General features: G+C 40.4%; 1 protein-coding gene across 1 annotated transcript in view; it reads left to right on the forward strand.

Moving 5' to 3' along the window:
• The window catches only part of LOC113006448 (endothelin-2), a 37,000-nt gene that overhangs the window by 3,315 nt on the left and 16,448 nt on the right, over positions 1-17,237 (forward strand). Inside the window, exon 2 of the mRNA XM_026142428.1 lies at positions 14,396-14,552. Coding sequence (XP_025998213.1) covers positions 14,396-14,552 — 157 coding nt within the window. The remainder of the gene's footprint in view (positions 1-14,395; positions 14,553-17,237) is intronic.

The following is a 17,237-nucleotide window of genomic DNA, read 5'->3' on the forward strand; positions in this document are numbered from 1 at the left end:
TTCGGTCTGGTTACTACCGTTTATGTCAGAACCGGTACCCATCCCTAGTAATAACCCCAGGTTTCCTGCACTGGAGTTTGAATGATAGATAGGTAGACAGACAGATAGATAGCACGTAGTTAGGGAATACATAGAAGATGTTTTCGTGTGAATGAGGCAAGCCATATAAAGTGCTCTGAGTAGAGGAGTGCTGTATAAGACACCAATATTAAATAAATTCTAACAACAGCTGATCAAGCTTAAATGTGCAGCTGTTGTTTAACGCGACATCCGCTGGTTTCCTCTTTCTGGCGCAAAGTGGGCAATAAACAAACGAGAGAGAAAAGCCGATCAGCTGATCATTGATCAGTTTCATGATCATGTTCATTGAAGTAGAAACAGGAGAGGGAGGGCAAAGAATGAGCGAAGAAGAGGCAGCTGTGCAGCGTAAAGACAGAATAACTCCAGCTTTGTGTCTTTTTCCATCCTAGCTGAAGTCCGGGACAAACTGTGTTCCTTTTCAGCTCAATACAAAACGCGTAATATTTTCTCTGAATACCGGACGATTCCAGTTTTTACAGGATGGTTGGCAACTCTAATAACTAACCTTATGAATAAAATAAAGTTCACTATCAGTAACATCATAGCACCCACCCAGCTGTATAGAAACTCCGTCATGCTAGCTAGTACGCAGTAAGAGTTATTGTAACTGACTGTAAAAAGTCAGCACAACGAAAATAAACTCCACCTAAACTTGGTTTATATCTGACCCAGATAGACTGCAGGTCATTACTTCTTACCTGAAGTTCAGTTCACCTGACACTCGGACCGGCGGCCGCCTCGGGTCTCTCCTCCTCCTGCCTCCCCTTTCTCTCATCCTCCTGCTGTCCTCCACCACTTGCTAATGTTACTGAATCTGTGGAAGCTCCGCGATAGCCACCACCAAACAACTGAGTTATTTTTACACACCGGCCAGCATCTGGCCAATCCACCACCTTTCATTGTTTATACCGTTACCAAAAAAAATAAAAAAATCATTGGCCCATAAAAATGAAAAATCACCATAGACGGGTAAGATGGGACGATTTAGTCTGTGAAGCTGAGTTTGAGCCACACAGAAATCCAACCATGAACACAAAACGACCTCTTGTAGCCTCCAGCTAACATACCTGAGGGCTGCTGAGGAAATAAGTCTTACAGCTGTACATGCTAAGGACTGTGCGGTAAAACCCTTTTCATTGAAAATTAATTCTTTTTCAAATGACTGATGAGTCAAGTAAAACTGTGGATTTAATGAAAGCTGGTATAATCTGGTCTTTAGCTGAGTTTGGGTAACAATGCCTGGTTTAGGTGTTCTTCAGACTGTTAGCACATTCAATCCCCAGATATCTTTGTGAAGCAGCTAATAAAATGTTTTCAGAAACCTTGATGGTAAGGCCCTCACAGAAGGAAGAAGTAATTTTAAAAAATACAAAAGGACATTATTTCACATTAGCCCGAGGTATAGTTTAAGCCTGCCAGGAACTTTAAAAATCGAAGCAGGCTGGGATATTTAACTTTTTGAATAGGTCTACCTGCAGAACTGGATTGTGGATCTTTCATTTCTAAAACCAGGGCTGTGTTGTGTTTTCATACTCCTAAATTTCCTGCACAAGTCTAAACCAGGCTTTCTATTATAGAAGAGTCATTTACAAAGAAAGCTTTGTAGGCTTGATAAAGGTGCCTACAAAGTGAATAAAAATTCATTAATTATTTTAATATACAAATATTGAATTGAAACACTGGCAAAAAAATCATGGTTTGTCAAACAGACTCATTTCATGGTGCAGGCGATGAAGGACAAACACATTATCGGGTGTTTTAAAGAGTTATTTGTGATTTGAACTCATTTAAACTTTTGAAACACCAAAGACATAAAGTGGAATAACCAGTCTAGGTAGCAGCAGACCAGTGACCCCTCTGTTCTCAAAGATAACATTCCTGGTTTGGTCTTTAGGTTTGTTGGCTTGAACCACACGCAGTGCTTACAATGGCTTACAGAGCCGATCTTCTCAAAAGAATTTACAAGCATAACAAATTTAAATCATACTTTATGCTCATTCTTGCATGATGAATTTATATTTGTGATAATAAAAATGTTGTCACATGTACAGTACGTGTCAAAGAAGCCTGACACCAAGTCTAATTTAGCATGCCACAGGCCAGCCAGCTGAAGTACAGCTGGGCACATTTATGTGTAATCCTGGTAAGAACAGGATTTGGTGCAGCATTACAGTATGACCCTCTTGGTGTTGCTGAATGAAAACCCACATCCTCAGGTAGATCTTAAAGGTTAAGGGACGGGGTGGCTACTTGCAGTTGCAAGTTTTCTTTTACATTTACACACCACAAGCTAGAGCTAACCGTTGTAATCATTTCGAGCAGTGTGCAGTTAAAAGGAAAATATAAATGGAAGTTGGCTGAACATCTTCTCTATGAAACAAGAATTACTGAGGTTTGTCATAAAGTGTGAGCACATTCTGAGAAACACCAGCGTTCTTCCTGTTTCTACATCAGTTGAAATCGTCATTATGAAATAGTACTTGTGGTTTCGGGTGTCCTGACCAACACTCAATCTACTCATTTCCTCTTGTTCAGCAGTGTGCATGCTCATTACTGTCACAGGGTACTACTTATGACTGAGGTGAGGCGAGGAGCTGCCTTTTCCATGAAATATTTAGCATACTGAATTACTGGGTACATGCTACCTCCATCATCTTAAACAAATATAGTTTGGGTAGAGTCTTTGTTAGCGTGAGGACCTCAGAGAATTTTTAAAGCACCTTTCTGTCAACATGTTGTCCCTACTCTTTCTCTACTTTTCTGGCTGCCGCTGTCTTTTTTTCCACTTACCAAACTGTCTACCGTTTTTCTTGCCATTTTTCTGTCTCCTCTATCTCCACCTTCCCATTGGTCTTAATCTGTGCTGCGTGTTTTGTATTTGTCTATCACAGCCAGACATCTGAGCCTTATTAGGGATTGCTGGAGAAAGCAGCACTTTGAAATCACAAGACAACACCACAGCCTTTGTCTTCGAGCACTGAGGACACTAAATAAAACCTAACAGCCTGTATAACAACAGAAACAGCCTGAGCTGGTTGAAAATGTGCAGATGGGTGGTAATTTGAAAGAAAAACTACAACCCTGACCCTTACAGTTTGAGCCCTACTTTTCTGTTCCTGTCCATTTTTCCTTATAGTGAGACTGGTCACTGCAAATCAATGCAAAGTAATAACTCATATCACCTTTCTCTCCTGGGATAATGATGCCCCAGTCCACTAAATGATTAGATTAGGAAGAAATGTTTGGACTTGTACCCTGGGCACTCACCGGATTTCAGGCCAGCTGACTTTAGAATGAAACAAATGAAGTAAAAGAATTTGGAAGAATGGTGTTGGTGTCTCCAACAGAGATCAGCAGATTTGGACAGTCAGTAGCTAAGAGCAGATCAACTGTTCTGGTAGCAAGGGCACAACACTTTACTAAAATATTTGGGAATTTTTAAAAAATTTATTTTTTCATTTATTTTATTCATTTTACTAATCCTTGAACACAATCTTCATGCCACTATGTAACCCTCGTTTACATTTCCTATCCCAAATATTTTGGAATGAAACAAGCCATCAGCTGTCAAACAGCTGTTTGGTAAAAAGCTTAAAAATCTACAAAGACAATCTTCAAAAAGTCACAAATCTCAAATGTTTTGGCAAATAACATGAAAGGGTTAATTTCTCCGTCAAACTGCAACCTGTGCGTCAACACAAGGATAAAGTCAGGCTACCTTCTGGAGCTCAGGTGTCATCATAATCACTAACTTGATGCTCGCCGTTCTTCGCTCTGTGCTCACCTGTGCTCAGTCCGGAGGTCAGAAGGTCTCTGACAAAGCAACATGTCCAGGGTGGACGTCAGAGTTTCATCAGGGATGGTTGATGGAAAGTGTATTTTGTTTTTAAACTCTCAAGTGTAATTTTATTCTGCCTTTCGTGACATAAAACTGGAGACACTGGGGCTTCAACGGCCCCAAATTAGGCTGGGAGTTTACTCTGGCTTTAATGTTGGCCTCAGTACATTTTTATAATCTCCGAACGTTGTGCCCGCCAAGGGTAGAATGTTCAGAGACAATGCCCAAGAGTGCGCTCAAACTAAATACAGTGTTTTACTTCTTACACAAAACCACTGCATACCTTCTGTTTCTTTTCAAGTGTTTATGAATGCTGAAGAATTCAAAGGACTGAATGTTACAGTCTTTTCCTGGCTGAGAGGTTTGTACCTGTGCACTGACTTCTGCCAGTCCAAACAACCAGCTCATGGATTAGCAGCTGATCCATGTGTATATTGTCAAATATTGTCAAACCCCGCGGAGCCTACCAGACCCTCTCATAACAGGGGCAAGAAATTAAACTTTGGCTCAGCAGTCCGCACACGATGCAGGACCCTGAACAGGGGGTTTGCCTCTTGGTATTTCCCATGATTTTATTTTTGTTCTTAAGCCAAAGATGCAAAATAGCACACGAGCTTGCATGAATACTTGCACATGTATGTAAAGTATGCAGGTTCATATGCACAGGCATGTGGATACCTGTGCTAAAGGATCACAAAATACTAAATGCAAATTATGGGAAAGGAAATGTGCATCACACTGAGAGCTGCTTAAAGGACTGAAAGGGTGCCAAATACAGAGACGAAATCATAAGGTCCAGGAAAAGTTTAAATGTTTACATCCATAAAGTGTAATTCACTGCCTGTGGCAAGGAAACAATAAAGAACCAACTTTCAGCTTGAAGTCTGATATCACTCATGCTCCTATAGAGAACAAGACTGGCAAATATCCAAGTAAGATTTCAGGGACAGTGCTTCCCCCATAGTGTGTGTAAAATTTATTATGCCGAGCTCAAGATCAGTCTGATATGTTGTTGTTCTTCTTCTTATTATTAGTATTATTATCATTATTATTATAACTAGTAGTAGTAGTATTGTTCTGGCATTCATTAAGAGCATCACGTTCATGGTCTCTTTTGTATTGTATTTGTGTTACTTTTATCTGTCACAGCTGCTTTGAAATGTTCCCTGATATGCAAACGACTGATGGATCTGAATTATCGATTCAAATGTTTACTAAGACTGATATTAAGATTCTCAAAGCTCACATTATGATGTTTTAGTGGCAGAAAGCATCAGTTTGCAACTCAGGTTCTGGAAATGACACTAACCAGACAAGAACCGAACCCAAGGTGCTGACTGAACATTTTGGCACCTTGTTCCACACAGTGAGCTCTGCAGGAAGAATAAACTCAAAGTGGTGTTGCGTGACTTTTGTGATACATGATGTGACTTCTTACCCAGCTCGTGAATTAAATTGTCTTTTCATTTTACTTTTGTTCTCTATGACACGTTCCTCTTAGATATTTTCTGCTTGTGACTGAATTAACACGAGAAGCTCTGATGCCCACCCAGTTTTTGTTCGTTTATTTCTGGCACAGTTAGATGCTTAGCTCTCATTGGCTTCTGCCCAAGACAAACAAAACCTGAAACTTGAAGGCTTGAAAAACATCTGGAATCAACTAAAGATGCTCAGCCTAAGCAGACTTAGCAGTCCCTGTATTTCCTCTGTCTCTGCAGGTTTGTGAGCATTGTAATTAACACAAACGTCTTTGGGACTGTGCACCAACCCAGTGTGAGTGTGAGTGATCCATTGAGTGTCTACCATCAGTCAATATCAGACCCCTAACTATAACCCTTAGGTGGCCTAAAATTGCCCCAGGAGGTTGTCCTTACCTCATTCAGCAGAGGTCATTTTGTCTTTATGATATAGTCATAAAATCTTGGCCTTTGTCATACAAAAAGGAGTATTTAATTAAATAAGGTGATAAGTTCAAAGAAGGCTGCGATGATAAAATAAAAATGATAAATGATATTTCAATTTTCTTCTTGATAGATCTCAGCCCTGAAATCAAAACGTTAGTGAGGATGAAGCGAAAGGCACCGACAGGTGGTGGCACTGAAAAGTTCACTTTTTTTTCCCCCGACAAACTTGAGGATTCGCGATACGCTCAGTGCTGCAAACATCTGCACGCTGCACTCTGTCATTATTAGTATTATTCTATCCTTTCTGCAGACCGCTCAATCAGTGTCCATGTCTCCGATTTTGCAGTAATTACAACAAGCTGCTTCTTTTGTCTTCAGTCAGATGTCTTAACTTCATCAGAGGTTTACAGGACAAATGAGCGATGGAGACATCTCCCTGTTCAAAAGATGCAAACCAGCGAGGCTGGTTGCATCTGTACATCAATCTTTGATGCTGTACATACACATAAAACATGTGTATTATATATTCTGTTAAAGAATATAAAAGCAATGATGGAGAAACTCGAGCCACCGCACAGCTGGGTGCCACGTGTTCAAACTGAGAGAGGCAAGGTCGACGTTGATGCCAGTTTGTTTTTTTTCTGGCATATTTCTGGCCTTTGGACTCGACATCAGTGCTCCAAAGTGACATTTTGGAAGCAACACTCACTCAGTCATCCTCTGGCACAGCCTCGGAAAAGATGAATAATAATGACTAAATAGGAACATGATAATTCAATATCACAAAATGTGAAACTGGTTAGTGTCATATTGTCTTTTTAGCTTTCGATGCAAATGAGTGGCCTTTCAAGCAGTTGAAAGTCTTTATTGAGGAATTTAGTTTTGATGACAGAGATTTAACCTGACAAATCTCTGAAGTCATCTGAGAGACAGCATTATTTGACTGTTTCCTCATGCAGGCCAGGATTGAAACCTCTAAGCTGCTTGTCTAACCTCGTCTATGTACAGTACGTAAAGGTCACACTCAAGCATGTGTGTTTTTAGGAGGAAATGTGAGGACCATGGATAAAAAGTGTGAAATCTCCATGCCAAATGGATTCAAGCCTCAGTATCGAGAAAGTCCCTCAGTTCAGGTGAGTTGGACTTGGCTGCCCGAGAAGTAACTGTGCAAACCAGTTTGGAAAATGTGTTTGTTTAATGTGCCTTCCTGCTGCAAAACTCCAGATGCAGAAACACTGAGACGTGAAGTTTCCCAAAAACTTTTAACCGAAGCAGAACTGATTTTTTATTTTACCTTGACTAATAACTAATAATAAATATAATTCCTGGTGTACTTGCACCAGCTTCAGTTACATAAAGAGGAAGGACACTTTACAGGTCATTTTTCTTCTGTCAGATTAACAGTTGTTTTTATCTTTAAACAAAGATTCAGTTTTTTATTTGACATTCTTGCTTTGACTGAAACTCCGCTGATCACGCCTCAGCTCAGTTTCTACCAACCAGTAAGGTGATGTGAAACATCTGTGGTGTCGACCCCACTGTGAGGTCAGGAAGTCTGGATCAAGCCTGAAGTGCTATTAGGAAGTTGAAGCTAAGCTGGGATTAAAATCATTTTACATTTTGTAGAGTTTTCTTGTCAAGGCATTTTATTCACATTCAGTGTTTCAATCAGTCCGAAGGTTTCCTCTTAAAGAAAGTTATCACAGATCCTTTTCAGAATATACTTTGGCATTACCACAAAGACCGTGGGTTAAAAATAAGATCCGAGCACTGTGAAGTAAAGCAGAACAGGAGATCCATTATCCTCTTCATCGTGTTGTGTCTGATATCGTAATGATGTCTGGCAGAAAGCTGCTGTGCTGACAGATGTGTCCGTCTGGCACTGAAGCATTCAGGTGTGCAAAAACACACACATAACTTCGACATGACGTTGCAAACAGCAGCAGGTAGCTTTGTGTGGTTCCCGGTCTGTACTTGCCTAAATAAAACCTCCTCACTCCTCCATGACAGCACCCTGCTGCCCAGAATATACAAAATGCTCTGTATCAGTGCAAAGTGCATGCATATGTGTTAAAAATGTGACGCAAAATTAGATTTGAGCGTAGGCGGGCTAGGCTCAGTCTCAGATACAGAGCAAGAAGTTTTGGCATCTGGAATCTGCCACTTAAAAAGAGCCATTTAATGTTGCCTTTTATTGGAGGTTTTCCGTGCTGGTTTACCTCCGGGTAGTCCCAGAAAATCCTGGAGAGATTATAAATCTCAGCATCCCCCAAAAGTATTTTGAAAATGTTGCTTGAGAAGTGTTTTACTGGGATGCTTATTGTAGTAAAAGGGCCTCCACTGACTGGTGTGTCTGAGAATGCTCATCCTGCTGATGACGGCTGGGGTTAGTTGAAATTAGAGATGGACCGATCCGATGTTACGTATCGGTATCGGTCCGATACTGACCTAAATTACTGGATCGGATATCGGAGAAAAATAAAAAATGTAATCCGATCCATTAAATATCACGAAAGCACCTCACAAAACTTGCAACACGCCGTAACTCACCTCAGAACGTTAGCACGTCGGAGCAGTATGCATCACGTGATAGAGCGGCTGTGGCATGCGGGACCTGTCGGTGGTCTGGATAGCATGTGGAGCTTCGCTAGCAACCCGGCATTTCATCTCCGACAAAGTTATCCCCGAGAGAAGTAAAGCAAGTGTGTAAGTCCATCTCTGAATGTAAAGCATTCCTGCGTTAAGCTTAACAAGCGACTGCCTCTTCTTGCTGCTACTTCAATCATGAAACTGCTTAATGATCAGCTGATCGGCTTTTCTGTCGCGAGTCCGTCTCTCTTGTTTGTTTTTGGCCCACTTTGCACCAGAAAGAGGAAACCAGTGGCTGAACAACAGCAGCACGTTTAAGCTTGATAAGCTGTTGTTAGAATTTATTTAATATTAATTTTTACACCAGGATCTTTTTCTACGTAGCTGACGCTGGTAACTGTGCAGGGGCAGATCTAGCAAAGTTTAGCTAGGGGGGCCGATAGGGCATGAACAGGGAAAAGGGGGCACAAAGACATACTTTTCTTTCTTATTTTCATTTAAAATGTCGAGCTTTTAATAAATAATTATAAGTTTTAATTTGATGTAAAAGGAATAGAAGTCCATTACTGTATATAGTATTTTAGTGAGGACTCGAGCAGCAGAGTTCTGAATGAGCTGTAGTTGTCTGACTGATTTTTTAGGTAGACCTGTAAAGATGCTGTTACAGTAATCAAGCCTACTAAAGATGAATGCATGGACTAGTTTTTCCAGGTCCTGTTGAGACATCAGATCTTTTATCCTTGATATATTCTTGAGGTGATAGTAAGCTGACTTTGTTATTGTCTTAATGTGTTTTTCTAAGTTTAGGTCTGCATCCATCACTACACCCAAATTTCTCGCCTGGTTTGTGGTTTTTAGATGTATAGATTGAAGTTCTCTGGTGACCTGTAATCGTTTTTCTTTGGCGCCAAAGACTATTACCTCAGTTTTGTTTTTGTTTAGCTGAAGAAAATTGTGGCACAACCAGTCATTGATTTCCTCAATGCATTTACCAAGAGCCTGTACAGTGCCTCGGTCTCCTGGTGACATTGTGATATATATTTGTGTGTCATCTGCATAGCTGTGATAGTTTATTTTGTTGTTGTTTATAATCTGTGCCAGTGGGAGCATGTAGATGTTAAACAGAAGGGGTCCCAAGATGGAACCTTGGGGAACTCCACATGTGATACTTGTCTGCTCAGATGTGAAGTTACCTATTGATACAAAGTATTTCCTGTTTTCTACGTATGTTTTGAACCAGTTTAGTACAGTTCCTGAAAGACCTGTCCAGTTCTCCAGTCGTTTGAGTAATATGTTGTGGTCAACTGTATCAAATGCTGCACTGAGATCCAGTAAAACTAGGACTGACATTTTTCCACTGTCTGTATTCAGACATATGTCATTAAACACTTTGGTCAGAGCGGTTTCAGTGCTGTGGTTCTGTCTAAAACCTGACTGGAAGGCATCGTAGCAATTATTCTGTTTTAAGAAGTAACTGAGTTGTTGAGAAACTGCTTTTTCAATGATCTTACTTAAAAACGGGAGATTTGAGATCGGCCTGTAGTTGTTCATTTGTGTCTTGTCAAGATTGTCCTTTTTCAGTATAGGTTTGATTACAGCAGTTTTTAGTGATTCTGGAAACACACCTGATAATAAAGAAAAGTTGACGATCTGTAACAGGTCTGACTCTAAAGTCTTTGAGACCTTTTTGAAAAAACTTGTTGGCAGGACATCTAAACAGCAAGAGGAGGAGTTCAGTTGACCTAAGATGTCCTCCAGGTCTTTGCTGTTAATAGGTTGAAACTGTTTCATGGTGTTTAAACAGTTTTTTGGTGGACACAGTACATATCCTGGATCTGCTGTTGATGTACCAATTGCTGGTCTAATTTTTTGGATTTTTTCAGTGAAGAATTTGGCAAAGTCATTGCAGGCCATGGTCGAATGAAGTTCAGCTGCCACTGACACAGGGGGGTTTGTTAGCCTGTCAACTGTAGAAAATAAGACCCGAGCATTATGGCTGTTTTTAGTGATGATGTCAGAGAAGTAGGACCTCCTTGCATTCCTCAGTTGTAAATTATAATTGTGAAGTTTCTCTTTATAAATGTCATAATGAACCTGGAGGTTTGTTTTTCTCCATTTGCGCTCAGCTTTCCTACACTCTCTTTTTTCATTTTTCACCAGTGTGGAGTTTCTCCATGGAGACTTTTTCCTTCCAGAGATAACCTTCACCTTAATGGGAGCAATAGTGTCCATTACATTTAACATGTTAGCATTGAAGCTATTGACGAGCTCATTGACTGACCCTCTGGACAGGTCAGGTGTTAATGGGAAGACCTGGTTAAAAATTGCACTACTGTGTTCAGTTATACACCGTTTTGTGATCACTGTTGTTGATATATTTGTGTGGGCTGAGATTTTACTTTCAAAGAAAACACAGTAATGATCAGACAGGCCCACATCAGACACAGTAACCTTTGAAATGCTCAGGCCTTTGGAGATCAGTAGGTCAAGAGTGTGTCCTCTATTATGTGTGGCCTCTGTTACATGCTGAGTCAGCCCAAAGTTGCCCAGAGTGTTACTCAGGTCTTTAGTCCCTTTGTCCTGAGGGTTGTCCACATGAATGTTAAAATCCCCAGCAATAATTACACAGTCAAAATCAACACAGATCACAGACAGCAGTTCACTGAGGTCATTAAAAAAGTCTGTGCAGTATTTGGGAGGCCTGTAAACATTAAGAAACACAACTTTGGATGGGGCCTTCAGCTGTAAAGCCACATATTCAAAAGACTGAAAACTTCCAGGAGATAGCTGCTTACATTGAAATGATTCAGGACTAGGGATGGGTATCGAAAACCGGTTCTTGTTGAGAACCGGTTCCCACTGTTTCAATTCCTTGGAATCGTTTGCCATTTTTGCAAACGATTCCCTTATCGATTCCAGTCGCCCCGAATGACGTCACCACGTTGCGGAGCGTCATTTACCTGGCAGGAAACATGGCGCCTAAGCGGCTCAAACGCTCAAAAGTTTGATTATACTTTATGAGAACCGATGACAACAGGGCAACTTGCAAAGTAGATATTTCATTTAAGGGAGGAAACACTACGAATATGCAAAAGCATTTGCTCACAAAACACGCGATGACACGCGTTTTTAATTCCGCTCCGGACTCGTGACTCTCAACCCAGCAGCAGCGCTAACGTTTGCACGTCCTCTCCCGTTAATGCGGCAGGTAAATAATCAACTAACAGTGCATATTATGTTAGCGCAATCTGCCTTATTACAAGACCTGCCATTACTGTACATGTAGGTGACCATGATGAGAGAGACAGACAGAGTCTGGCTGGCGCTCGCTGGCAGTTCTCGCTGCAGTCTACCGGTAGCGTCTCCTTTCAGGCCAGGATAGACTAATGTCACCGAGCAGTGTCTAAGTTTGTGGTCAAAGGCTTGCACCCATTTGCCACAGCAGATGCCCCCGATATATACTGTTTTGATTGTTTGTTTGTTTGTTTGTTAATTAGTTAGTTAGTTTATTTGCTTGTTTTAATCAATTTTAAATCATGCTTTTTATTTGTTCTTGTTTCTAATGTCTCTGTAAAGCACTTTGAATCACCTTGTTGTTGAATTGTGCTATACAAATAAACTTGCCTTGCCTTGCCTATATAGTAACTATTAAGTCTAATATATATACCCTAGTAAGCTATAGTACTTTTTCCTTTGGGAAGGTACCATCTGTGCAGTCTGCAATTTTGTTGAAGAAAGATGTTGAATCTATTTAATATTTCTTGAGAAATAATTGATTTCTGTGCATTTTTTTTCACACTGCATCAAATTAAGGTTGATTACGTCGATTAAGCATCATGAGGTGGAGGGTGGTTCCCTATTTTTTATTTATTTATTTTTGTTGTTGCTGGGAGTTGGAACCCTATTAGTTAGGTTGCTTAATATTTACGCTAAGTACTCTTTAAAATACCAGAATAGGGAGGATGGTGTAGGTTTAAGTTTATTAGATTGATCAGTATTGCTGAACTATGAAATTTTTTTTTTTGCATACAGGTATAACAGAATAGCTTTAGTGTAGTTGTTGTTTTAAACTTGAGTATGAACATATACAAAATGCAGCAAGATATTAAAAAACAGTTTTGTTGATTAAAAAACACTATATCGGATTCATATCGGTATCGGCAGATATCCAAATTTATGATATCGGAATCGGTATCGGACATAAAAAAGTGGTATCGTGCCATCTCTAGTTGAAATGTGAACCTTTATGAACTTTCTTTGAAAAATGTGCATGAATAAAAACCTAATGTGATTCTCTGGGACACAGCCGGGTGAAGAACAGAGCAACACCTAAGTTTATTGTGAGAAAAGGTGTTATTTTGCTCCCACATGTAAATCGTGTAAATCCCTCTTGGACGCCTAAACGTTCTCCCATGCGCATCGAGAACAAGATCAAAGGCCGTCTGTGGGTTCTGCCTGCTTTATGGGCTCTCTGTGTGTACGTGTGCTTTTAAACATGTGTCTTTGTGTTTGTAAGTCTATGTTCAGGTACAATATTACATGTCATTCATGCTAAGGGAGTTGTGTTAAGTTAAGTGGGAAGGAACAGGGAGTTGTTCCGACGCTCCGGTGACAAAAACAAAGGCAATGACGGCTCTGGCTCTCTTATCGGAAACACACCAGGCCCGTTGGAGGGCATGGTGTCATGTGACTGTAGCTGTGAATGTGCTTTTCTGGGGTGTTGATGAAGACCTTGAGACTATAAAATTGAATAAAGTAATTTCCGACTTTAACAAAGTAAAAGCTGCACACAGACTTTCCTTTGTTGTGCACCCAAGGAAAACCTGTGAGTGAATGAACTAGTTAGGTTAAGAGTAGCTATTTCTACAGGTACTGGATTGATTGCCATGAAATTTCTAAAAGGCATTCATGGCCCCAACAGGCTGGATCTCTTTGTTGATGCATTAACTTATAATCCTGCAGTCGGCTCTACCGCCATGCAAGCCGCTCTTGAAGCTGCTCATGGTGGGTATCTGAACTTTCTTAATGTTTACCGTCTTCACCATCCATCGTTTGTATCCTGTTGATTTATGTTGACATTTCTTATTAGCAGCAAATGAAAATAAAATGAATAATAAACCACCATACAAATTTAAACATTAATATCTGTACCCAGTCTAGATCTTAAAACCAATATTTTCAGTCTCATGTTTTACCAGTTTTCCAATCTGCCCCAGGGCTGGTGATGTGAGCAAACCCTGGCGTTATAGTTTCTGGATATAATAACTGGAAGTATATAGGAATGAAAGTTGGATGCAACGTCCATTTTTTCTTTAGGTCTATGAGAAACTGACCCTACTGCTCAGTTGATACACAGCCCCAGTAAACACTTTCCTGACGTGTCCCAGTGGCCATGCTTATTTAATACATGCTCGTATTTCAGACTAGGGGGCGTATGCTTTTTTGCACTGGACCTGCCCAATGGGTCCTGTTAAAATGACTACAGATTTTATATACAGTCTATTGTTTTTAGGCATTTGCAAATTATCAGTGGCAATTGCACATGCAAGCTCACAGTGTAAGGATCCCACAGTATTCCCACTCTTCCTGTTGATGCTTCACGTCTCTTTGCATTTGAAACACGTACATACCTGTAGGAATTCACGTGCTGTGTAGGCAGTTTTTAATGTATGTTTCCACCTCGAGGTACAACAGATCATCATCAGCAAAAATGTAAAGAAAAGAGACAAAGAGACTGACATGTGGATAAAATATGATTGCTTCTCTCCTCAACACCAGCTTTAGATGAGAACTGCTTCACACGGCTTCTTCATTAATATTGATCTAAACAGAATTGGCAGTAAAAATTTGAATTCTGAACTCAAATCTCAAGTTAATGCAAACATCTCTCATTCATCCACTCATGACAAAGCAGCAGAATCGCTGCATACTTGAGTAGATGATCATTAATAGCCGATAACCCTGCCCTGCCTGTGTGTTCCAGCCCTCTCTGTTTCGAGCTCTGTGCTGGAGGATGGCCCCCCAGTGCAGCTCCCCCATATGGCTCACCGGCGAGAGAAACGCTGCTCCTGCGAGAACCAGAAAGACAAAGAGTGCATTTTTTTCTGTCACATTGGCATCGTCTGGATCAACACCCCGAGGTGAGTCTGCGAGAGAACAAAATTAACCCTTGTGTGGTGTTCGTATTTTTGTTACACAGCCAGTGTTCATGGGTCTGGTGGACCCGCTAGAGTTTTGGCTTTCCAAATTAACACTATCAAACAATTTTATGTTAAATTACTCAACAGATGTTTACTTCATCCCAATTACAAGACATATGAACAGCAAACATGGTTAATTTTTTCCCTTTACCTTTGTTAGATCACATTTATGAATTAATGTGCTTCTCGTTTTTCTTTTATATAAAATGTTATAAATAAATCAGTTATAATCAAGTGGAGTGAGTGGAAAGACACAACACATTTACACGTGAAAAAATAATTAATTGTTTAATTTTTCTTTTGAAAAAAACTGAACACGGGTCTCACAGACCCGAACACCATACAAGGGTTAAACATTTTATGGCTTTGTTTCCTCTGTAATGAAACATTGGAGTGTTGCGATAAAGTTTACTGCCATAAATGTGATGACAAAACAAAACCGAGAAAAGAAGTTGTCTATAATCTGTCCAAAGGATAAACAAAGCTCTGTGCGTGCAGCTTTAGCAGGGCCGTGGTTGGGAGGCTTCTGCAGCAGCTTCAGTCCATGAATAAGATTAACTTTCACTGTTTTGTCAAGGCAGTGATTTTCTGAATTTTCAGTGATTTTCCCCTTATTCTGCCTCAGACCAAAGACATGCACAGTAGCACATTAGCTTCACTGCTGAGTCTGAAGCAGATAAAGTGGTGACATGGAGCAACCATTCACCAACCATTCAGAGACTTGAATGGTTGGTGAGGCTAGAAATTTTCTCTACATTTCTCATTTAATTTCCATATTTCTCCTTAAGAGAGTCAGACTCTGCAGCACCCGTCCTACTGAGCATACATGTGTACACTCAACCACTTATCCACATCAGGGTCATGTGAGGTGGTCAGAGCAAAAGGCAGAGTTCCCCCAGAACAGCTCCTCAGCCTTAGTCACATCCACTGCAACAAGTCTTTAATTAATGCCTGGTTCACCTTTCAATTCAATTCAATTCAATTCAATTCAGTTTTATTTATACAGCGCCAAATCACAACAACACACAAGACACTTTATATTGTAAGGTAGACCCTACAAAAATACGTACAGAGAAAAACTCAACAATCATATGACCCCCTATGAGCAAGCACTTTGGCAACAGTGGTAAGGAAAAACTCCCTTTAAACAGGAAGAAAATTCCAGCAGAACCAGGCTCTGGGAGCGGCAGCCATCTGCCGCGACCAGTTGCTGTGAGAGAAGGAAGACAGAATAAAAGACATACTGTGGAAGAGAGCTAGAGATTAATAACAGTATGATTCAGTGCATAGACGTCTATTAACACATAGTGAGAGAAGAAAAAACACACAGTGTATCATTGGAATCCCCCGGCAGCCTACACGTATTGCAGCATAACTAAGGGAGGATTCAGGGTCACCTGGTCCAGCCCTAATGATTCAGCAAAAAGGAAAGTTTGAAGCCTAATCTTGAAAGTAGAGATAGTGTCTGTCTCCTGAATACAAACTGGAAGCTGGTTCCACAGAAGAGGGGCCTGAAAACTGAAGGCTCTCCCTCCCATTCTACTTTTAAATTCTCTAGAAACAACAAGTGTGATGGTACTACAAGGTCATTAAGATAAAATGGGGCCTGATTATTTGAGCTTTAATACTAATACTACATTTCTTTAACTCTGTGAAGAGACAAGTGAGTAACAAAGGTTCCCTGAAACAGCCATGTCGGGTTGACTTGAATGTCTTTTCTAGTCCAGTTGTTCATATTTTTTAAAATGGCTGGCCTCAAATAAGAAGTAGGCGTGCAGCTCCCTTCACAATTGGTAGCAATTAACTTCATTTTAGTTCAGTATGCACAAGCAACGAGTAACCGCTTAGATGTGGTGGAGCTAATGAGAAAGCACACCTTTCCTAAAGAAGGGTTGTTTCTGCTCAGTTTCCTCTCCGTGTTTCAAAAGAGCTTTTTTTAACCCTTTAACACCAACTCAACAGAGAGTCTGAAATCATGGTCGGACCTTTATCTGCCCACAGCTGCTTAACTCCTCACAGCCTGCTCCCGTTTGTGTGTTGACATTTCATCCTCAACTGTTTCTAGAAATGAGACGCAGTTATAATAATAATAACTCAATTTACCCCTGTTCAAAATAATGAGATGAAAAGATTTAAAGGTAAAAATGTGGAAGATAGTGTAGAAATCTTAGAATAAAATAATAATAAAATGGAAAAAGTAGTCTGGTTTGAGCTTTACTATATGTATTTACAGCATCATCCCTTTTGATAAAGTGCAATTATGCTGTTCAGTGTTTCCCTGAATTGGTTACTGCACTGTAAGCTGTTTCATGTCATGCCAGTAAGTCACACTCCAAATTAATTGGTGTAGAAAAAGACAAGTCACCAAAATAGCTTCCAGAGGTTAGCCAAAAACGGCTCCAGTGGTGGTGGGACCGTCTCAGACTGTTAGCTCACTCTAAATATAGCCATGTGGTAAAATGCAATCTTCCTGCTTTCACTATAAAGACGCTTTAAAGAGCACTGCCAGCACCCGCTGTCACTAATGATGCCACTAAAGAGCGTTGGGGAGTCCCGAGTGCATTTCCTTTTTCTTCACACACAGCGTCATTTAAAATATGTAACCTTGCTAACATGTACGCGACA

The sequence above is a fragment of the Astatotilapia calliptera genome, chromosome 15 (assembly GCF_900246225.1).
Source record: "Astatotilapia calliptera chromosome 15, fAstCal1.2, whole genome shotgun sequence".
NCBI classification, from domain to species: domain Eukaryota; kingdom Metazoa; phylum Chordata; class Actinopteri; order Cichliformes; family Cichlidae; genus Astatotilapia; species Astatotilapia calliptera.